This window comes from Squalius cephalus (genome assembly GCF_949319135.1).
Source record: "Squalius cephalus genome assembly, chromosome: 19".
NCBI lineage: Eukaryota > Metazoa > Chordata > Actinopteri > Cypriniformes > Leuciscidae > Squalius > Squalius cephalus.
This window is the reverse complement of record NC_137140.1, coordinates 26,225,064-26,247,866: the sequence shown is the minus strand read 5'-3', so window position 1 is coordinate 26,247,866 and position 22,803 is coordinate 26,225,064. Positions and strand designations below refer to the sequence as shown.

Sequence of the window (22,803 nt, the reverse complement as noted above, 5' to 3'; positions counted from 1 at the left end):
GCATGATCTGTTCATTTTCCTTCAACTTTGACCTAAATTAGACTTCAGTCGGCAAGACTCAAATCCGCAGAGGCCTTGGCGGCTTTCATTTATTTCATTTCATTGTCTATTATCAGAACAGATTACAAAATCCAAAGGTGCTCGCATTATCTGTCATTACAGTCGAATGTCAAAGTTCAGCTGGGACGTTCTTCCTAAACTGCGGTGATAATGATGCTGAGGCAAATGAGGCAAGAAAACAGTGTGTGTTCATAAGGTCATGTTGTGTCATGCTTTACTGAGGCTGAAAGGTGTTAATAGGAAGTGGGACATGGGTAGACCCTTGCTAACAAGGGTTTAAGGGTCCAAGTGGCCTGCCTGATGGTCACCTTAACCTGCAAAGTTGTAAATGATGGGTTGAGTCAGCAAAATGTAACGGCAAACTACCAGAGACAAATATTTATTCCACTGAAAATCTGGTGAATGGCAAATGGATCTTAGCAACAATATGTCTACCTGAAGTTTGCACCTTTTACACTGCATGCAATTCAATGTCACACTGACCAGCAAAGGCAAATGTCATAGTCCACCTTTCATACTAGCACTGTGTAGTTTCATATTTGCATGTGCTTCTCAGCATGCAGACATTAAAGAACAGACTTGTGAATCTTGTGCAACGCACATTTTCTTCACAGGATTTTATTGTATAGCCACGATTCTGTTTTTGTTCAGTCATTTGTATTATCAGGGAACAGATAGCAGCAATTGGTTCAAAGGTCACACATGCGCTTGTTTTATTGGACCTGAGACCATGCCTTTCTCCTCAGTCTTCTTGTGGCTTTAGCAAACCTGTGCAAGGGACTGTCTCTCAGGACTTTTTCCTCCAGTTCCATCACCTGACGGACACACCGGACTCCTGCAGGTTACCCAGGTACTTGCTTCTAAAAAGCCTGAGCTTCCGTCTTTATTTGTTGAATTTTATATCCATATACCAACACATGTAAACATATTATGACACATAACACTGAGCAGTTTATGTTTTTGATGTACTGATATAAATGTGCATTTATTGTAATGCATGTTTAAAACTAATAGGGATGTTTTTGTATTTAACATATAAGTAGGTATTGTAGCCATCAGAGTTCTGATGAATAAAATAACTCTTAACATAGGTTTGAGTTTGCGAGCCATGCTCAAAAACCAAAACCAGACTTTGATTGTTGAAATCTCAGAGCATACTCTTAATAAGAAGGGTGGATATATCTATAAATAAAATTTCTTTGTACCTTTTAAAAAGGATAGTTGATGCTCTTGAGACCGGAAAAGATTATATAACCATTGCTAGACTTTGGCCTCCATAAATGCATGGCTAGGTAGATAATGTACTAAATCCAATAGCATTATTATAATAGCCATGTGTGTAACTGGAGGCCATGTCGAATACTAGAGAAACAGCACCTGGGGGATGTTAAGAAGGAATTTCACTGCTTTTCAAAATAAGCATTCGTCATAATTTTCTTTAACAGCCAGACACTTTAGTAGTTCTGTCAATTGGACTGTACCGTGCTCTTCAACCTTTGAACAAACCGATTTGTCTTCATCAATATCTTCTAATCAGCACAGCATCAAAACAGTGCTAATGTGATAACAGGGACCTTGAATTTCCTGTAAATTCCACTACTGTAAATATGATCACATAGAAGTAAATGATGTGTTATGTGAAACAGCCCCTCCATATTATTCCTCCATATATTATTTTCAAAACTGTTTTATTTTTTTCAGCTGCTCCAACAGACCCAGTACATTATGCAGTTCTTGTTGGAGTTCCTTTTTACCCCGCTGTCCACTTCAGGACTGGTGTTTCTGTTCAGCCTCGCAGCTGTAGCCCTGGTCCATCTCAACACCAGGCCGAAACCACTGCAGCCACCTACAGACCTCAACCAGCAGACTGTGGGCGTAGCGGTGAGTGCATTCATTTGTCAGTTGAACGTTAATATGCAGTTTTAAAGCAATATTGTTGGGTTTGGAATTGGAAATTTGAATGTTATCTCTTAAGGACTGTAGGATAAGCAACACTCGCCCTGGATGGGCCTATCAGAACCCAGGAACTCAGTCAACCACAGTTCTTTCCTTTGATGTCTTTACTGAAGCATATGTTTGTGTGTGGTTTTATAGGATGCACGCACACATATAACACTCTTGGATCGGCTCGCTTTCTTCCTCACAAAACACTTTGCGGCATCAATTAAAAGGGCAACCAGTCTTAAAGGGGCCACACACGCAAAGCCGTTTGTACAAATATAATATATTATAAATCAATAATTTTTTTTTAAACATCTCGTAAATTATTTAGTCCAACTGTAACTGTACCAGTGTAGTTTTGTGAATAAAGCAGCACATGTAAAAGTAGTTAAAGCATTAGCATTCAGGTGTGACTTTTTAATAAGATCAGTATTTGGAATGTGCACTGGAAGCCAAGAGAAAAAGCCATGGAAAAGCCTGGAGAACAAGGTGGAACCAGAGGGATTGAGAACCAGGATGACGGTGCAGGCTCGGAGGACTAAGGTGGAGCCAGAGGATTAGAGGACCAAGGTTGAGCCAGGGGCTCAGAAGACCGAGGTGGAGCTGGTGGGATTGAGGGACAAGGTGAAGCCAGGGAGGATGGACCCTGGTGGAGTTGGAGGGGTGGAGGGCCCGGTCACAGCCAAAGGCCTGGAAGTCCGTGGTGGAGCCAGCGGGTCAAAAGACCAAGGTGGAGCCGGAGGAACGAGGGACCCCGGTAGTCCATGGTGAAGCCTGATGGAATGATGAGCCACAGTGAAGCAGACAGGTCGAAGGGCCAAGGCGGAGTTATGGGGTCGAAAGACTGTAGTGGAACTGGAGGGTCATAAGGACTGATCTGTGGCCAAGAGCCCACAGTGGGATGGGATGACCAGGAGACCATGATCGCATGGTGAAGCTGGAGGCTCAAATGAAGCCAGCGAAAACTGGCACAGTGGAGAGGCGGAGCCAGGGAACCAATGGAGCCGATGGAGGGGCAGAACCAGGGAGCTGGGTGGAACCAGAGGAGATGAAGGAACTAGGAGACTGGGCTGGACCAGCGGAGACAAAGGAGGACAGATATGGCAACAGGCTAGATGTGTCTCCGGGAAATTTACACTAATTGAGAGTCCATGTCAGGCGTGGGCTCTGGACCATCAAACGAAAACGGATCTGATGTTTTTATCCTTCACTGAGTAAATAAACAGACATAATGAGGAACTAAACTAGAAACAGGTGAACGTAATCTGTAACTATGGAAACAAACTAGCACATGAGAACCAAGGTACGAAAGGAAATGGGAACTAAAAACAGGAAACAAGAACATACAAAATAAGAGTCCTATGAACAGAAACCAAGTGAGAATGTGACAATGGTAGGCTATGTGTACTGTACAATATGTGTCCTGTATCTCTTCATGAGGTTCTTGTGTCTGATTTTGTATGTTTTTATTTATGATTTTTAGGGAATGTTTACATGACACCATTTTCAGCTGAAAACTTGTTATGCGTTTTGGCCGTTCTTTTACACGCCTTACACGCTTTTGAAAATTTGTGAAAACAGGGACGTCATGCACATGCCTATTACATGTTCATGTATGCGTATTATGTGTTCGCGGGGTGTTTCTTGACAAAGTGGCATCGCCAACTACTGGCCTGGCATGCAAATTTTAGTCATTTTCACAGATCAGTGTGAAGGGGGATCGTTTTGACAACGTTATCGTCTGTTTTTAGTACATCGTTGTCGTGTAAGTACATCCTATATGTCTTTTATAGTAGCATTTCAATGGTTTGATATCTGGCCATTTTTATTTACAGAATGGTGCTAGAAAAACAGCACTTTTGAAAGATGACAACTTGATCTCGTTCTTGTATGAGGATGCCAAAACTCTATATGAGGTTTTTCAAAGAGGACTACGTGTCTCAGGTAAGAGGTCATAAGGGTAAAAATTTACAGCATCACAGAATATTGATATTCTTTCTTTAGAAATGAAATTAAGTACTACGTTCAAGATAGCTATACATGTTATAGTTCACATCCCCGGTGCATCTAATCGGACATCCACTCACTTTAACATGATCTGTGTTCTGTTAACATGGTCTGTGTGACATTTCATCTTGACCATGTAGGAAATGGACCATGCTTGGGGTACAGAAAGAAGGGGCAACCTTATCAGTGGCTTAAATACAAACAGGTATTTGTACCAGCCACAAACAGAATCTATTTGCTCACAATTAATGAGGGAGGACAACTCAGGTCTTTGTTCCAATCCTTGCCTCTGATTGTCTCAGGTTTCAGACAGAGCTGAGTTCTTGGGGTCTGGACTTCTCCACCGTGGCCAAAAGCCATCACAAGAATCATTTATTGGCATCTTCGCCCAGAACCGGCCAGAGGTGACATAATGAGTCTAAATATCAATCAAAATGTGCATTATATCATACTGCAAGACATCAGTATTATTGTCTTATTTTCACTTTAAAAATATCTAACCCTCTTAAAACAAGATAAATTCAACTGAAAGGTAAAACTGCATAAGATAAGGTTTGTTTATTTTCATTTATGCAATAAACAACATAAAACATAATTAACAGTCAGTAAAACAAGGCTATACACTGTATATGCTAATGCACTAGTGACACTCCCAGTGTACTGTACATATACTAACCTCTCTTCCCTCTTTCTTTTCAGTGGATTATCTCAGAGCTGGCCTGCTATACCTATTCCATGGTGGCAGTGCCTCTTTACGACACCTTGGGACCTGAGGCTCTTGTGTTCATCATTAATAGAGGTACTTAAGCCTGCTTGCTTGCATGCTTCATTAGAGGTGTTGGTCAAAGCAGCTTTAAGGATCACACCTGCTGAACCGCTGATTTATAATCCTTCCGATAAAGACTTTTTTTTTAGTGAACTTAGTGACCTTGCTTTTTCTACCCAGAGTTCAAGCTGCTTTGTTTACCTTTACATAATTATATAAATTGTTTTCTATTTCTCTAATGAAATAGAAAGTTTAATAAGCAGAGACAAATGTAAGCGTTTTGTAGGTTGATTTCTTGAGAATTCTGTGGCACTGTGGAGCAGAGCGATTATAACTTTGCTGTGTTTGTTTCAATAATCTGACAACGTGACAATATCAACATGTCAACAGTTTGGGGGAAAACCTTTGTCGTTCTGTTTGGTGCCAGTTGCAGATTACAATTGTCAACCTTAAATTTATCATTAATTAAGAATATTGCTATAGTATTGCTACAAATACAGTACCGTTCCACAGTTTGTAGTGGGTATGATGAAGTCTCTTATGCTCACCAAGGTTGCATTCATTTGATTAAAAATACAATAAAATCAGTAATTGTCAGAATTATATTTTAGTTATGTTCAATTTATCTGTGTTTATGGGCCGTTTACACAACACCATTTTCAACAAAAAATGGAAAACTTTTTATGCATTTTTGCCATTAATTTACACGACAACAGCGTTTGGGGGCCTGAAAACGTGAACTTTTGAAAACAGGTTTTAAAGTGCAAGTTTTTGAAAATGAGACCATTATCTTCTCTGTGTAAACAACAAAACTGCAAATTTGTCACCAACTACTGGCCTGGCATGGATAATACAGCGGTTTTAGTCATTTCAACTGATCCCTTTGAATGGGGATCGCTTTAACAACGTTGTTGTCTGTACGTGAAAAAAATTCAGTTTAAGTTACGCACCTGTTTCATGTTATGTTGATAAACCTGTGTATTCTCCGAGCTCTTTGTTCAGTGTCGTCTATGTTTTTATGTGGTTGTATTTTCTATGATTTTGATACCTTGTATTCTCCTTCATGTTCCTATATGCATTTATCAAAGACTGCTTTTGTTTATACTTCATTGTCATGCGATTATTGCATCCTCACGTGACAGTAATATCATGTATTTTTGTTTTAATATATTTATTCCTGTGATGGCAAAGATTTTCAGCAGCCTTCAGTGTCACATGATCCTTCTGAAATCATTCTAATATGCTGATTTTGCGCTCAAGAAACATTTCAGCATTATCAATGTTGAAAACAGTTGTGCTTTCAGGATTCTTTGATGAATACAAAGTTCAAAAGAAGAGCATTTACATGTTTTTTTAATCTTTTGTAACATTATAAATAAATTTCCTGTCACTTTTGATAGAATAAATCCATCTTTGCTGAACAAGAGTATTAATTTCTTAACAACATCTGAACTTACTGAACCCAAACTTTTGAACGGTAGTGTAATATCTTTACCATATACCTATAACATCCTCATTTAACATGTTTAATTTCAGGTATTTTTTTGTATTTAATGCCACAGTAATTGTATGCTACATTGGACCTTGATAAGTAATCTCTTTCTCTCTGCAGCAAAGATATCCACAGTGATATGTGATAAGCAGGATAAAGCAGAAACGCTGCTAGAAAACTGTGAGAAAAACCTCACAGATGTTTTGAAAACCATCATCCTCTTGGACCCCTATGATGCCGCATTGATTGATAGAGGCTCTAAGAGTGGTGTGGACATCCTGTCTCTGAAAGATGTAGAGGTACACTGACAGCACTCTCTGATCAGTATAAATAATAAAACAATAAAACTAAATATTAAAGGCTCTGATATCTTTCAATGTCCCAGAACACAATATATTTTTAAAACCATTTGTGCTTTTTTAGGCCTTGGGAAAGAACAACCATTGCAGGCCTGTTGTGAGTAATGGGTTAATTATGAACTTGGTAAATAGTATTTATTAATGTATTTGACAAACTCAGTGTGCTTTGAATTTTTTTTTCCAGCCACCAAAGCCAGAAGACCTAAGTATAATTTGCTTTACCAGTGGAACCACAGGTAAGTGTGATGCAATCACTTCTATTCTTCTTCATGACCACAAAACACAACAGGCCACATTTATGTCTGTGAAGTCAGTGTTGTTCCACCACTAGTAAATATTGTGGTGAGTTCTAAGTGTATGAGCTTTAATTATGCATTCTCTGCTTCAGGGGATCCAAAGGGAGCCATGCTAACCCATGAAAATGTGGTATCAGATGCAGCCGGCGTGGTTAGGACCTTTGAGGTGCTGTATACAGTGGTGGCTATATGATTTTTAGTCTCTATGGGAGTGTAGATTTTTAATGTTGGATGCCATACCCATGTTTCTTCAGAGCGTTTTTGTTCCTGTTCCATCCGACGTGTCCATCTCGTTTTTGCCGCTGGCGCACATGTTTGAAAGAGTTGTACAGGTAAGCCGCTCTTTCATAGCTGACTCTCACAGTCATCTTTGATGAAGCATTGTTGAAGAACTTTCAAATTTTCTATGTCATGTACTAGAATCTTTTATAAATCACATAGATGGATTTCTTTTGCAGAAGAAGAACACTGAAGTCATGCTTGCTTGTTCTTGTCTATGTGTATCAGACAGTGCTGTACAGTGTAGGGGGAAGAGTTGGGTTTTTCCAAGGTGATATCAGACTTCTACCAGACGACATGAAAGCTCTGCAGCCCACTGTATTCCCAGTGGTTCCACGTCTTCTGAATCGTGTTTATGACAAGGTTTGAAGCTACATAAAGCTACATTGCCAAATTTACATGGACTGGTATAATGTTTTATAGATGGGCCCCAATCCATACACTCAATCGTGTGTATGTAATGATGAAGATAAGACTTAGACAAGAGTTTTTTAGTGGCTCTTTTTGCAGGTTACATACCAGTAGATGGTGAAAAGTAACTTTATCATTGAAAACACTGATTAATCCAGGAATGAAACTATTATATTCTTTATGAGTGAGTCAATGAATTGCTCATTCAACCAATTCAGCAACTCAGCGTTGCTCTGAGATGCTTGACGGTTGATTCTGCTATGACTTTAAAAAAAAAAAGTATTTTGGTTGAAAGAGCTGAAATAGTAATTGAGCATATTTAGTCTAAAATGTTATTTAATATTAACTTATTTTTATTCTAATTTAAAGGGGTCATGAACTGGATTGTTTTATTATTTTATAATGTTGCCTGGGGTGCCCTTATAATGTTAGTATGATTTTTACATCAAAAATTGTCATAAGATATAAATAAAAGCCATTTTTCCAAGCCTGATTTCAGCCTCAGGTTTGAACGCTCCGTTTTAAGGGGCGTGTCTGCTGTGAGACTGCAGCGCAAACGCCCACTGTTGTGATTGGCTGACATGCTTGCATATGAAATAGCTAGTATTACATGAACTCTCTCGAAAACTTTTACTACGTTTTTACTATTACAGCTATCAAGATTAACAAATCGTGAAAAGTATCGTTTAAAGCATTATATTTAAATCTATTACATCGCATTAAGGTTGCAGCATGATGAGCACTGACTGAGCAGATGACAGACAGTCTGTTGATCGCGTGAATAAAGATCTTATCATTGCAACGCAATTTTTGCACTCTCACAAATGCTTACACCAAATCACAATGCAAACACGATGTGAATACACAGTAAGAGCTTCGTTGTGTAGTGTAACAGTGTCATTATTTCATCACGAGTTTGGTAAGTGTCCAGATATATCTTAATATAGAGCTTAAGCTCTCGCGGCTCGCGCTGTGCTGTTTGATTGACAGCTTGGGCGAATGGAAGGGGATCGTTCTTTGATCGCTTTCTGTATATAATTTAATAACAGTTTAAAAAATATTATTTTCATAATACTACGAGAAATTATGTGAAGTTGATCGTTTAGTCACTGATGCATAAACAGTATTGAACGATTTTAAGAGAAAGATATCTGAACTTGAATAATTACACATCAGAAATCACTGATCGCAGATCAGGCATTAGAATACACATGGTTACTTACATGTTGCTGGCAGATCCGTCGGGAAATTGTGATTGACTGATTTAATAAAGTTTAACTATGCTGGAATCCGAAGGAAGCTTATGCAGACTGTCTTCTTCCACAAACAGGCACGCACAATAAATTTAGTAAACAGCATGTTTATTGCTTGGAAGTAGCTCGATCCGGTTTAGCAATCATCATGTCGTCCTATGTTTGGGCGAATCGGTGGGCGGGGCTAAACAGGCCGTGTTGAAGTAGGCGTTGATCTTCTTTTGTGGAGGCGGTGTTTTATCCTCTTTGACGTCATAGTTCCCCACTTTGAAAAACGAGTCGTTTGCTGAGCCTGATGTCTATAAAAGCTTTTATTGGACTAACAAGGTAGTTTTCAGTTCTGAAACTTACAGGATATTATTATAGTATGATGATCTCTTATATGTCAAAAGCTCAAGGAAAATTTTATTTCTTAGTTCATCACCCTTTTAAGGTATTGAGTAACTAACTAAATATATGTATGTGTTACTAAATGCTGATGTCTCATTTATTATAATTTAAGGTCAAATATAAAGGTGATTACCTTGCAGTACTCAGATTATGGACTAATAAAAGAAGTGTGGACACAGCAGTAAAATAAACCAGCCAATCAACAAAATGTTCTGTAGCTTATCATTTATTGCATTGTCTTAAACTCACACTTATATTAAAGAGATAGTTTTTACTGTCAACACAATTTGAGGTTTCATTAACCTACGTAGCGCAAACATGTTGGATGCGTACATGCGTTACCCACCAAGGTTTAAAACTTAAAAGTTTGGGGTATATGCTTTTTAATAAAATTCTCTAAAAGTTTAAATTGTTCACTTTCTGCTGCCTTCTCAGGTTCAGAGTGGGGCCAAGACTCCATTTAAGAAATGGCTTCTGAACTTTGCCATTGAGAGGAAATCTGCAGAGGTCAAGCAGGGCATTATCAGGAATGACAGCATATGGGACAAACTCATCTTTCACAAAGTGCAGGTAGGTATCCCCACAGACTAGTTGGGAGGGTTTTTGAATGTATTGAGGAAGAGTGGTGCTCCTGTGAGGAATGGTTCTGAAAACATCTGACATATTTTCTGCAGGAGTCTCTAGGGGGCCGCGTGAGGGTGATGGTGACGGGGGCCGCTCCCATTTCTCCATCTGTTCTCACTTTTCTTCGGGCAAGCCTCGGGTGCCAGGTAAGAAAGGAAGAAATGGGAGTATGACACCAAAAGCCAATGAATATATGACTTCTGTTTTAGCTTGAATTCTCTATGGTAATAAAAGAGAACATGATGCAGTTGTGCTTTACCTTGTACGTACCAAACATGGGCACTGTCAAAGAAGGGTGTATGTGTGTATTGATCTGGTGTCACAGTGACCCAGTTCTGACCCCTTTATTCCTGGCCTGCTTCCAGATATTTGAGGCATACGGCCAGACTGAATGCACTGCGGCCTGCTCTTTCACCATACCAGGAGATTGGAATACTGGTGGGTTCCTGTGACTGATTTATTTTATTTTTTTCATCAAACATCCCTGAGCACTGATTTCGATTTCATACGATTGATTTCAGGGCATGTTGGAGTTCCTATTCCATGTAATATTGTCAAACTGGTTGACGTTGAGGAAATGAATTACTTCACATCCAACGGTGAAGGAGAGGTAATGGAACACCATTTTATAAATCATAAACCAATATGTAATTAAAACCTCTCATAGCTTTGGTATTTCGTTTCAGGTTTGCGTCAAAGGGAAGAATGTGTTCCGCGGATATCTCAATGACCCAGAAAAGACAGCAGAGGCCTTGGACAGCGATGGATGGCTGCACACTGGAGATATCGGCAAATGGCTGCCTGTGAGATCCCTCTTTTAGAAGGAGATATGATGATATTTATCTTTTATATTGTTACTTTTTAGGAATCTCTTTCTTAAGGGGGTCATTTTAAAATTATTTTAATATGTTCCTTGAAGAGCTCAAATATATGCTTTGTTTATAATGAGGAGGACATTTTAAGATGAAACTTGCAGAGTGTTTTAATGGTACAAATACCTCTTTTGTGCTAAAAGATCAAGGCAAATTTGATTTCTCATGTCATGACCCCTTTAAATAATGCAACTTGGAAGGATGGGAATGTATAGACCTATTATGTTATGATATCAGCAGGTAGCCAAAATCACAAAATGCAAAGCTGAATACAATATGTACATAATCTTTAGCTTCATGCTGTCAAATAGCCCTTATGACCACTAGTCCCTCTACTTCATTAGTCAGGTAAACATATCCAATGTGTAAAGGCAGTGATGCATTGATGCATTTTAAATTGAAAGAAGAGTCTTTATCTTATTGCATTTAATTTGAAATAATATCATGCCAGTAAACTCAAAGAAATAATTAATGACTCCGATTTTCTCTAAAATACATTAATAAACACAACTGTTCAAAAGTTTGGGGTCAGTAAGCAATTTTATTCAGCAATTATGCATTAAATTGATCAGAAGTGACAGTGAAGACATTCAAAATGTTACAAAAGATTTCAATTTCAAAATAATGCTGTTTGTTGAAACATTCTTTTTATAAAAGAATCCATGAAGTATTTAACAAGTTTCCACAAAACATTAAACAACACAACTGTTTTCAACATTGATGATAATAATAAGAAATGTTTTTGTGCACCAAATCAGCATTTAAGAATGATTTCCGAAGGGTCATGTGACTGAATACTGAAATCAATTATTTAAAATTGAATTAATATTTCATAATATTACGATTTTTTTATTTTTATATCAAATAAATGCAGGCTTGTTGAGACTTCTTTCAAAAACCTTAAGAAATCTTACTGATTCCTAACCTTTGAATGTGTGTTTGTAAGAAAGAGTAAAAAGATGTCATTTTAATGTGGAAGTTATTTTTTTTTGTGTTCACCTTACCAGAGTGGAGTGTTGAAGATAATTGACAGGAAGAAGAATATCTTCAAACTGGCCCAAGGCGAATACATTGCACCGGAAAAAATTGAAAACGTTTACATTCGAAGTGCTCCAGTCGCCCAAGTGTTTGTGCATGGTGACAGTTTACAGGTAACATTAATATCAATTCCTTGCTTTTTCTGATGATAAAAATGGCTGATCTTTCATTTTTTAGTATTATGTAGCCTAATATAATTCATTTAATGTGTCCAGTCCTCTTTGGTGGCCATAGTGGTGCCAGACCCTGAAATATTGCCAGGTTTTGCAGAAAAACTGGGAGTGAAAGGTTCACTAGAGGAGCTATGTAAAAATCAGGTATGCTTTGTGAAGTTACATACTTTACCTTTGAAAATACATACAAGATTGCAAAAGATTCAATCTAAAAGATTTCTGCTAGCTTACTTGTGCAACACTTCCAAAATATTTACATTATACGTTTAAACATGTACATACAGCAAGTGCTCAATACACTTCATCTTTTTATAGGAACTCAAGAAAGCAATCATCTCTGACCTCAACAAGCTGGGACGTGGAGCTGGGCTGAAGTCTTTTGAACAAGTAAGCACTTTTATGATTCATTAGGCTATTATTAGCAACTATAAATGTTCAAGACACTTTTAGCATAAAATTATCGTGGAAAATAGACTGTGGAATGTCTTTTTATGCATTTTTTCCCCATTAAATTAAAAGAAAGCCACATGGCTAATATTGGTTTGTTCTCTTTTCTTCAAGGTAAAAGACCTGTACCTGCATCCCGACATGTTCACTATAGAAAACGGTCTTCTCACTCCAACACTGAAAGCCAAACGGGCAGATCTCATTAAATTCTTCAAAGTTCAGATTGAGAGTCTTTATGCTAACATGCACTAAAAAAAGCTGGGGATATCCTGCGGTGTAACCCGGGTTCACATATTTATGAGTGCTGTTTGTGTTATGTTTTTATATTTGCTCAAAGATTAAAATATTTTATTTGCATTGCACTGCATCAACCTTCTCTATAATATGTGCTTGTGATACTTTCATTGTCTGTCAAAAAGAAATACATGCTTTGTCTGGATATATTATTATAAAACAAATGTACAAACAGCCTTACAAGATTTAATGAATATCAAAGAATGTTAATTTATTTTTTACAAATGAAGAAAATGTGAAAACGTTAATATATGCCAATGAAACAAACAATTATTTTTACATATAGGTGCTTTGTGGAGTAGAAACTTATTTTGTTGTTGTTTTCCGTTAAAAATACGAAGGAAATAAAATGAAGAAATTATTGTACAGATCATGGTTGTTTATTTGTTTCTGAAAACTGCAGCGAGGTTGACATACAAAAAAAGCCATCAAAAATAAAAATAAAATTATTTTAACTATATAAACAACTTGGATAATTTGCATGACAGAGACCTTGTTACAGCTGGAAAAAAGGCTTTGCATAATCAGTGCGAGCATCAACGTACAAGAGCAAGCGAAAGAGAAAGGCAAGAAGAAATAAGTCTCAAGTAAACATCTTAATAACCCCCTTTAAAGAAAATGCTGCCATATGCCCCAATTCCATAAAAAAAACAAAAAAAAACAAACTAATTTCTTTCTCATTTGCCAGTATCTCTGGCAGTTGTTCTTTTGAAATAAAATGTTAAGTTACACGAGTTAAAAACTTTGGGGTCTCAGTATTAATTTGCTTCAACACTTAGCGCTGGTGACATTGAACAGCTTTACAAAAGAATCAGAAAGATATTTGCATCTCAGCAGGGTTTAGGCCCTAATATTAGGTCCAAAGCGAGCAGCGAAATGAACAATTCTGTATCATTGCTCTTTCTTTTCTTCACTTGTCAAATTATTCGCTGAGTCATAGAGACACTTCTCGACACATCGGCGTGGAAACCATCCTCTAATGCGATCTCCAGCTACAGGGAGAGATATGATTTCACATATGAAACTTATGAATCACATTTAATTACTGATCATGTAACAAAATTTTGGAAACATTTTGAAACTTTACCTTTAGCCTGTTCCTCATTCAGAACTTTGTCCCCATACATCCACCACCTGTTGATTAACAACAGCATATTTATCAATATACTGTACAGTTTGTGAATGTTTTTGTAAAAAGTCTCAATAACACTTTACAAAAAGGATTCATTTGTTAACATTAACATGAACTAACAATGAAAAATACTTCTAAAGCATTTATTAATCTTAGTTCATGTTAATCCCAACATTTACTAATAAATTATTAAAATCAAATGCCATATCTGTTAATATTATTTAATGGACCCAAGTTTACATAAACTAATAATGAACAGTTGCATTGTTATTAACTAACGTTAACAAACATTAATAAAAACTGTGACAAATGTATGTTAAGTGTTGTGAATTTTAAGTATTGTGAATTTTTTTTCAATTTAAAATATATTGTAAAATGTTATTTATTCCTGTGATGCAAAGCTGAATTTTCAGCAGCCTTCAGTGTCACATGATCTTTCAGAAATCAATCTAATATGCTGATTTGCTGCTCAAGAAACATTTAGAAAACGATCAAAGTTGAAAACAGTCATGCTGCTAAATATTTTGGTGGAAACCATGATTTTCCAAGATTTTTTGATAAATAACATTTATTTGAAATATACATTTTTTACATCACAAATGTCTTTACTGTCACTTTAGATCAATAAAATGCATCCATGCTGAATAATATTATATTATAAAAATGTAATTAAAAACTGCCAAAAAATATTATAACATGCTGGTCTAATAGCATGTGTGATAAACAGTTAAAGGGTTAGTTCACCCAAAAAATGAAAGTTCTGTCATTAATTACTCACCCTCACACCGTTCCAAACCTGTAAGACTTTCGTTCATCTTCCGAACACAAATGAAGATATTTTTGATAAAATCTGAAAGCTTTCTGTCCCTCCGTTGACAGCTACGCAACTACAACTTTGACACTTCAACAAGTTCATAAAGAGATCATAAAGCTAATCCATTTGAATTGAGTGGTTTAGTCCAAATTTTCTGAAGAGACATGATCGCTTCATATGAAGAACAGATTGAATTTAGGTTTTTATTTACATATAAATCATCAATCAGCAAACATAAACAGAAGATCATCCTAACCTGCTTAATGCGTGAGAACAAATCTCATTGGTTGCTGCGTAACACACGAGAGTGAACCTCATTGGTTCTCGCACGTCAAAATGAATATGCTTGAGCTTTAAATCTGTTCATTATATAAAGCAACCGAGTCTGTTCAGATAATTTGGATTTATCCACTCAATTCATATGGATTAGTTTTATGATCTCTTTATGAACTTTTTGAAGTATCAAAGTGTTAGTCGTGTAGTTGTCTAGGGAGGGACAGAAAGCTCTCAGATTTCATCAAAAATATATTATTTTGTGTTCCGAAGATGAACGAAAGTCTTACAGGGTTGGAACGACATGAGGGTGAGTAATTTTTTGGGTGAACTATCCCTTTAACATATATATTTCAACTGTCCTCACTGGAAGATATGGACCATTAAAATAACTATAAATGATGGCTCACTTGGTTCCTCTTGTAGCAAAGATGGTCTCCCCCTTTATGAGTTTGATTCTGGGTTCCTCTGTACAAGGTGTCCTAAAGAAAGTGTTTAGTCCCTTTCCCAAAGGGCAACAAGCTCCGTTGTAGTCCTCCACCACTCTGTACTCAACCTGCAAATCAGACAGTCATCATTACTTCGGTCCTGTAGTAAATGCTGCCCTCTTGTGTTTGAAAGTGATTACGGCAATACTCACACTCCTCTGACGTTTATCATGTTTTTGCTTCAGCTGCTCAATCTGAATAAAGAATAAACAGAATTATCATTACAAACTGAGCTATAGAGCTGTATTTGATTGTATTAATACCTAAAGAATGACTGAGTATGTTGAGCACATACGGTTAGAGTATACTGGTTACACTTCTCATGCACAGGCCATTCGATTCCATCTCCCATGGGGGTACCAGACCATGTGAACACCTGCTTGAAGTTCTCCCATCGGCTGCCCAGGTCATAGGGAAAAATGAAGTCTTCACCTGTTTGGTAGTATTGGATTCTGTCTTTGGCCTGGGAACACAGATATTCTTGCTTTAATGTAATAAACCCACAGGACCTGCTGAATTCAGAGGTGGTAACACTATGGACTTATTAATCTTATGTCCTATACTTCCATAAGGTATCATATAGTCACAAAGAACCAATTAATACACAGTTTGAATGTTCCTACATGTGCATTTGAGAAGTCAACATGAAATATATTTGTGCTACATGCTTAACTCAACTAAAAACTTTATGTTTAGCATTAGGCTATTTTATTTTATTATTTTGTAATTATTATTACCTTATGAATTTTAATATCTAAAATCTTAATTTTTGCATTTAAGTGAACTGAAAAAACGATGAAAGGAGATTAAAATTGTGGGAAAAGGTAAAAATTACATGATCAAATATATATATATTCCCCAAACCTAAAGAAATACAGCATATATTTTTCATTTCAAGTACATTTCAGAATTTTTATGTAGTTCTTTTTAAGTAGTCCGGTGATTTTTTAATAAAGAGTTTGTTTGAACATTTTATTACCTGAATGTTTTTAGAAAGTCATTAATTTACATAGACAATTATTTAAACACAATCTCTGAATGATTTAAAAAAACTACACTACCATTCAAAAGTGTGGTCTGTAAGATTTTCTTTCTTTTTTTATTTCTTAAAAGAAATATACTTTTATTCAGCAAAGATGCATGAAAAAATCAAGACTTTTACATTGTTACAAAAAAGTATTTCAAATGTGGTTCCTTTGAACCTTACTCAAAAAAAATGTAGCATGGTTTCCACAAAAATATTAAGCAGCACAACTGTTTTAAACATTGATAATAATAAAAAATGTTTCTTGAGCACCAAATCAGCATATTAGATTTCTGAAGGATCATGTGACAGGCTGGCAAAAATTCAGACCAATAGTCTATATTGAGCAGACGTGTTTATTGCTTTCCAGCGGTCTAGATTATGGTCAAAGACTATCAGCACCTCTTTGTGTCATTAAGTAGATGTTGATGACACCAGGCGCTCATAGTTCAGGGAAGTCTTTAAAAGAGAACTACTGAAAGAGTGTTGGATTAAACGAGGGATATTGGATTAGTTCACCTCATTTAGCAGATAAGCATACTGTATACAAGCTTACTTTCTCCTCAATCCATGCTTCTATTGAGGTTTTGTTTCGAAGAATCACCTTCATCTAAAAGAAAAAGAGAAAATTGCTGATCAAATTGAACTTATATGAGAAATATCCTCTAAAAAAATAGACCTTTGTTAGCTTGGTGGGAAAGAAAATAAGAATGTGAGGGAAGGACGTGCAGCCCATTCAATATATCCATAAAAATTATTACCTACCTGAATAAAAAACAACATCCCAACAGCAATAGTGGTTCCCAGCGCCAGTCCCAGTGCAAAAAGAGTGGCTGCAAATGCCGCAATGCTGAAAGGCATGATGGGATGGTGGATGTGCCGAGCAGCGCTCATGTCTATCTTCACTGAGCTCCAACCAAATGAGATCTAAATCCAAGAAAATGGGCCAGAACATCATCACAACAATCACATGTAAAAAATACTCAGTCCGAGTTTTAAAGGAATAGTTCACTTAAAAATTAAAATTCTGTCAAAATTTACTTACTCTCAATTTGTTTCAAACCTGTATGAATTTCTTTCTTCTGCTGAACACAAAAGAAGATATTTTGAAGAGTGTCGGTAACCAAACAGTTGATGGAGCCCATTGACTTCTATAGTATTTTTTTTCCTACTATGGAAGTCAATGGTGTCCATCAGCTGTCTGGTTAACGACAATCTTCAAAATATCTTCAAAATATCAACTTGAGGGTGAGTAAATGATGACAGAATTAAAAATTTTAAGTTAACCATTCCTTTAAGGCCCATTCACACTGAGAATGATACATTTAACAATAAAGCTTAAGATATAGCCTAGTTCAAAAAATAAAAAAATAGCAGAATCTATACCACAACTATAACAATAATGGCACAGAGAACCAATATTGTTAGAATTACTTTTTTCCAGACATTTAAGCATAAAAACATCGACAACCAATCAGAATCCATCCTGCTTTAGCCTAGGTAATATATTTACATACGTTCGTGTCCATGCTACAGCTATTGATTGTTAATAGAATGGATTACATCAAAAATAAGAAGAACAATGTGAAAAAACTCTTACCCGATCATAAAGTTGAGAGTACGTAGTCATGATAAATATTAGTGCGGCATGCATGCAGCCCAGTGGAGCGAGCAAGAGGAAACTGGTGAAGTACGCATGATTCAATTGACCACAGCAGTTGTTGATCCAGGGACAATGATGATCCATCTTCATCACACACCTGAGGGAAGGAGCCATTTTTATGTTAAATATGAATTTGAATAAAGCACAAATTTCATTTGGTCAAAAAAGCACAACATAAATGAGTCCTTCAATGGATAGTTCACCCAAAAATGAAATTTCAGTCCCATAAACAGTCATTATTTACTCACCCTCATGATGTTCCAAACCTGTATGAATATTTTCGAGAATGTTACGGTCCAAACAACATTGGACACAATTGACTTTCATTGTATGGACCAACAACAACAACAACAACAGAAGAAAGTCATGCAAGTGTGGAACAACATGAGGGTGAGTAAATGATGACAGAACTTTCAATTTTTAGGTGAACTGTCCCTTTAAAGCTGAAGTATGTAATTTATGTCAGAAAAAAACAACAAAAAAAACAAAACAATAATGTTTCTCAAATACACCCCCCTCGACAACTATTAGTCCCTCCCGCACCAAACTCACACCATTGATTGAGCCATTGGTTTAAAATATATATAATAAATATGACACACTTCAACCAAAAATGCATCCATATTAAAAGAAACCAGTCAGTTTTTTTTAGACAAATCTACCTGTTACACTTGCGACAGTGATGTGACCTTGGGGCTTTATAGCCTTGGCACAATTTACAGAACTGTAAGTACATTATTTCTTGTTGATTCTCCTGTTAGAAAACACAGACAACAACATAAGTCATATTAGACATGCTGATTTCAGAAACCTTCAGAAAACAAGACCATATCATACAAGCACATGCTTTAAAATCTTTGCATACACTATTGTTAAAGGGTTAGTTCACCCAAAAATGAAAATTCTGTCAGTAATTACTCACCCTCATGTTGTTCCAACCCCGTAAGACTTTCGTTCATCTTCGGAACACAAATTAAGATATTTTTGATTAAATCTGAGAGCTGTCTCACTCCTTCATAGGCTTCTATGTAATTTCATTCTGCCGGCCCAGAAAAGTTAGTAAAGACACCGTTAAAATAGTCCAAGTGACTACAGTGGCTCAACCTTAAGTTTATCAAGTGACGAGAATACTTTTTGTGCGCAAAATAAAAATAAAAATAACGACTTTATTCAACTATTAATTTTCTTCTGTGTGTGTGGTTGAGCCACTGTAGTCACTCTGACTATTTTAACGATGTGTTTACTAACTTTTCCAGTAGCACCTCAATGCAGTACACAAGATCCGGGGGGAGGAGTCGGATCTTATATAAGGGGTGGAGATTGGTAGGTTTAGGGGTGGAGATGGGTAGGGTGGGTTTAGGGATCAGGGGGTGGAGATTGGTAGGTTTAGGTATGTAAGGTGGGAGGAGTTGGATCTAGATCCGACTCCTCCCCCTGGATTTTATGTTCTGCATTGAGGACCATCTCAACTTTTCTGGGCCGGCAGAATGAAATTACCTAGCAGCCTATGAATGAGTGAGACAGCTCTCAGATTTCATCAAAAATATCTTAATTTGTGTTCTGAAGATGAACGAAAGTCTTACGGGGTTGGAACAACATGAGGGTGAGTAATTATTGACAGAATTTTCATTTTTGGGTGAACTAACCCTTTAAAATTTTGGCGTCAGTAATATATATATATTTTTTTTTGAAAGATCATCAAGAACACATTCAATTTTCCCAAAAAATATTAAGCAGCACAACCGTTTTTAACATTGATAATAATAAGAAATGGTCCTTGAGCACCAGAATTAGCTTATTAGAATGATTACTGAAGTATCATGTGACACTGAAGAAGACTGGAGTAATGATGCAAAAAAAATCTGCTATTTTGACATTTTAAAATATATCAACATAGGAAAAGTTTATTTTAAATTGTAATAATATTTCACAATATTACTGTTTACTGTATTTTTTAATCAAATACATGCAGCCTTGGTGAGTAAAAAAATGTAATCTTCTGAAAACCCCCCAAAATAGACTTACCGGTTTCCACCCCAGAGGAATGTAACCAGGGCCGACAAACATGGCATTAAAGTAGTTGTACAGAATGAGGACAGTCCAGTTAATGAGCATGATGAAGTTAATGCTGCCTCCAGTGGTGTCCAGTGGCCAGTACCAGATTATGGAGTCTAGTATGGCCATGGTGGAGCACATGCCAATGACCGTCAGAGCGATGATCGGACCCCAGTGGAAAAGCCTTTTGACCTCATGGAGGTTCTCAAACACAATTATAGCAGACAGAATATTCATTTTTTTGTTGGATTTTAGTGTCTTTAAGGTCCTCAATTTAACAGCTGTGAAGTAGTCAGGCGTGCTGTCTTGGTTTACTGCAGTGATTTAAAGAGGTCAAAGGGCATCTTTTCTGTCTCCTCCGAAACAACCATTGATCGGCTACGTCACCTGTCACCAGCCGTTTCCTAGAGTTCCAGACTCGGTCAGCGTGTGGCATCCTTCCGTACTAATCCCCTGATCACCCTATCCTTGAGCTAAAGCCAAGCCATCCATCTGAAGAGAAGGCAGGCGAAGAAATTAATTATGGAAGAGGAAGACTCACCTTACACTAAATTTTACCATTGTAACCATAGTTCAAACCAAATATTGGTCTGTCTGTCTGTCTATCTATCTGTCTCTATATATCTATCTGTCTCTATCTATATACCTGTCAGTCGATCTATCTCTCTATATCTATACATCTGTCTCTATCTATATACCTGTCGGTCGATCTATCTATCTATCTATATATATACCTGTTGGTCGATCTATCTATCTATATCTATACATCTGTCTCTATCTATATACCTGTCGGTCGATCTATCTATCTATATCTATACATCTGTCTCTATCTATATACCTGTCGGTCGATCTATCTATCTATCTATCTATCTATCTATCTATCTATCTATCTATCTACCTGATTGTCTATCTATCTATCTATCTATCTATCTTAAAATATGCTTATGTTATTCTACAACTTAAACAACATTTTAATGACAACACTGTGCCCACTTTGTCACTGAATATACATTATGTTGAAACTTCCATACTTATCACTGTATCCATTGTTTTATTCAAATGCAATGTGAAAATCAAATGTGAAATCGTTCATATTAAAAATACTTTTAATTCTTTTTTTTTTTACATACAAAAAGGCTATGCCAGTTGCCTACACATCACAAAAAAAGCAATTATACTACGCTCATCCATTTGTGTTCTACCTCACTATCTCTACATCAAAATACTAAGCCCAGTCTGTTTACTAATGTCATTATAACATACAGCAGGGGTAAAAAAAAATCAGGACTATAAAGAGAATGCAATGGTTAATGTTACATCATGTCAGTTATTTTGCTTCAAGGGCTTCACACCTTGTTTTCCTATGTCACACCCAAAGATGTGCTTCTATGCTACTACTGTCTGTATTAGCCTACATCATTAAGGTTAAACTTACGGCCTCTGATTTTTCATTATAGATTGTGGTTAAGCAAGCAAACAAATAAAAGAAAAAGAGGTTACACTTTAGTTTAAGGCATCTTTGTTACACTGTAATTATACATTTAAGTACTGAGTAATATTAAGTAACTAACTACTTATTATATAGGGTTACTATAGGGTTAAGATAAGGGTTTGGTTTAGGGTTAGTTAGTTGCATGTAATTACGCATAATTTAAAGTTATTACTATAGTTACTACATGTAACGTAACAATGACACTGTGTTAACGAAAAAGATTTTAACTTCCCAACACCAGAAGAAACTTTATCCAGTTACTGAGTGTCGGACTGAGTGAACTGAATCGGTAGAGATCGATTACTTAATATCCCGTTAAAAAGTCAACCTGATTCTGATCTAAGTCCACTCAATTGAATTCATTATATTGCAGTAAAATATAGACAAATATATAGAAAATATCGTCTAAATGTAGAAATTAGCTTTATTACCAAAAACAGATATCAGACCTTAATCAATGACACATACTTTGCAAAAGGCCATGGTTACTAATAGAGACATAGATGATGTGTGATATGTTTCATTACGACGGCGACAATATGTATTTTTAAATCTTTGATTACTGAACAGATTGTTTTGAAAATGAAAAATGAATCGTTAACTCATACCTCGACATTTCCTCGTGCGATCAGTGTCCAAGAAAAACCGGCAGTCACGCTGCAAATTTGAACTTGCTATTTAACGCCTGTAACAGTGTTAGAGACTGAATCGTTTTTAAAATAATTAAAACATAATTCAACGAGGAAGATAATGCAGTTACACGCGCGATTGACACCACAACGGAACCATTTACAGGAAGAGATCGTGAACAAATTCCCGTGACACCACCCGGAAGTGACGCAGACGTCAATAAGAAGCAGACGCAAGCAACAGTGTGTAGCGCAGCACAGTTCATCCATCTTTTAATCTTTTAAAAACAAAAATACAACATGTCTTCGGATTTTGAAGCGTACGAGCAGGACTTTGGCACCCTCACCGCGGAAATAACTAACAAAGTTGGACGAATACCTAAGCTAGCCGGTGGTAAGTGGCTGTTAAATTAGCTAATAGCAAGACATTCATGTCACAAAACGCCATAAACAACTCATTCAGTGATTAATTCTCGATGCTGTTGTGTCAGGTTGGTATATTATTTAGAAACGTCCCATATCGATTGTCAA

The 22,803-nt window shown here is 36.6% G+C and overlaps 3 protein-coding genes across 10 annotated transcripts in view; 2 read left to right on the top strand and 1 right to left on the bottom strand.

Moving 5' to 3' along the window:
- The first annotated feature begins 840 nt into the window (after positions 1 to 840).
- acsl5 (acyl-CoA synthetase long chain family member 5) lies at positions 841 to 13,067 on the top strand. Its single transcript, XM_079851616.1, has 21 exons — positions 841 to 910; positions 1,762 to 1,941; positions 3,837 to 3,945; positions 4,149 to 4,213; positions 4,311 to 4,412; positions 4,708 to 4,807; positions 6,387 to 6,565; positions 6,690 to 6,722; positions 6,810 to 6,861; positions 7,014 to 7,087; positions 7,176 to 7,253; positions 7,429 to 7,563; positions 9,690 to 9,824; positions 9,929 to 10,024; positions 10,244 to 10,316; positions 10,400 to 10,488; positions 10,565 to 10,681; positions 11,758 to 11,901; positions 12,004 to 12,105; positions 12,277 to 12,348; positions 12,523 to 13,067. The coding sequence occupies exons 2-21, from the start codon at positions 1,786 to 1,788 to the stop codon at positions 12,658 to 12,660; spliced, it is 2,049 nt and encodes a 682-aa protein (XP_079707742.1). The 5' UTR covers positions 841 to 910; positions 1,762 to 1,785; the 3' UTR covers positions 12,661 to 13,067.
- zdhhc6 (zDHHC palmitoyltransferase 6) lies at positions 12,891 to 22,461 on the bottom strand. Its single transcript, XM_079851617.1, has 11 exons — positions 22,252 to 22,461; positions 20,122 to 20,643; positions 18,759 to 18,850; positions 18,034 to 18,193; positions 17,199 to 17,360; positions 16,990 to 17,043; positions 15,705 to 15,872; positions 15,562 to 15,603; positions 15,332 to 15,477; positions 13,790 to 13,836; positions 12,891 to 13,694 (listed from the first exon to the last, which is right to left on the bottom strand). Exons 2-11 carry the CDS (start codon positions 20,386 to 20,388, stop codon positions 13,594 to 13,596), a joined length of 1,239 nt encoding a protein of 412 aa, XP_079707743.1. The 5' UTR covers positions 20,389 to 20,643; positions 22,252 to 22,461; the 3' UTR covers positions 12,891 to 13,593.
- A 7-nt stretch (positions 22,462 to 22,468) lies between these two features.
- Positions 22,469 to 22,803, top strand: part of vti1a (vesicle transport through interaction with t-SNAREs 1A) — a 144,814-nt gene continuing 144,479 nt past the window's right edge. For 6 of the 8 annotated variants that reach the window (XM_079851619.1, XM_079851618.1, XM_079851622.1 and 3 more), the window contains exon 1: positions 22,475 to 22,666. In XM_079851619.1, coding sequence (XP_079707745.1) covers positions 22,573 to 22,666 — 94 coding nt within the window. In that variant the 5' untranslated portion in view covers positions 22,475 to 22,572. Of the gene's footprint in view, positions 22,667 to 22,803 lie in introns of all 8 variants that reach the window. The other 2 variants (XM_079851621.1, XM_079851625.1) reach the window with 2 other exon arrangements.

Coding starts and splice junctions, on each gene's coding strand:
- acsl5 (XM_079851616.1), top strand. CDS start 1,786: ATGCAGTTCTTGTTGGAGTTCCTTTTTACCCCGCTGTCCACTTCAGGA. Junction 6,723..6,809: donor ACAACCATTGCAGGCCTGTT/GTGAGTAATGGG, acceptor TTTTTTTTCCAG/CCACCAAAGCCAGAAGACCT. Junction 9,825..9,928: donor TCATCTTTCACAAAGTGCAG/GTAGGTATCCCC, acceptor TATTTTCTGCAG/GAGTCTCTAGGGGGCCGCGT.
- zdhhc6 (XM_079851617.1), bottom strand. CDS start 20,388: ATGAATATTCTGTCTGCTATAATTGTGTTTGAGAACCTCCATGAGGTC. Junction 18,851..20,121: donor TTCCTCTGGGGTGGAAACCG/GTAAGTCTATTT, acceptor GTTTTCTAACAG/GAGAATCAACAAGAAATAAT. Junction 15,604..15,704: donor GTAACCAGTATACTCTAACC/GTATGTGCTCAA, acceptor TTCTTTATTCAG/ATTGAGCAGCTGAAGCAAAA.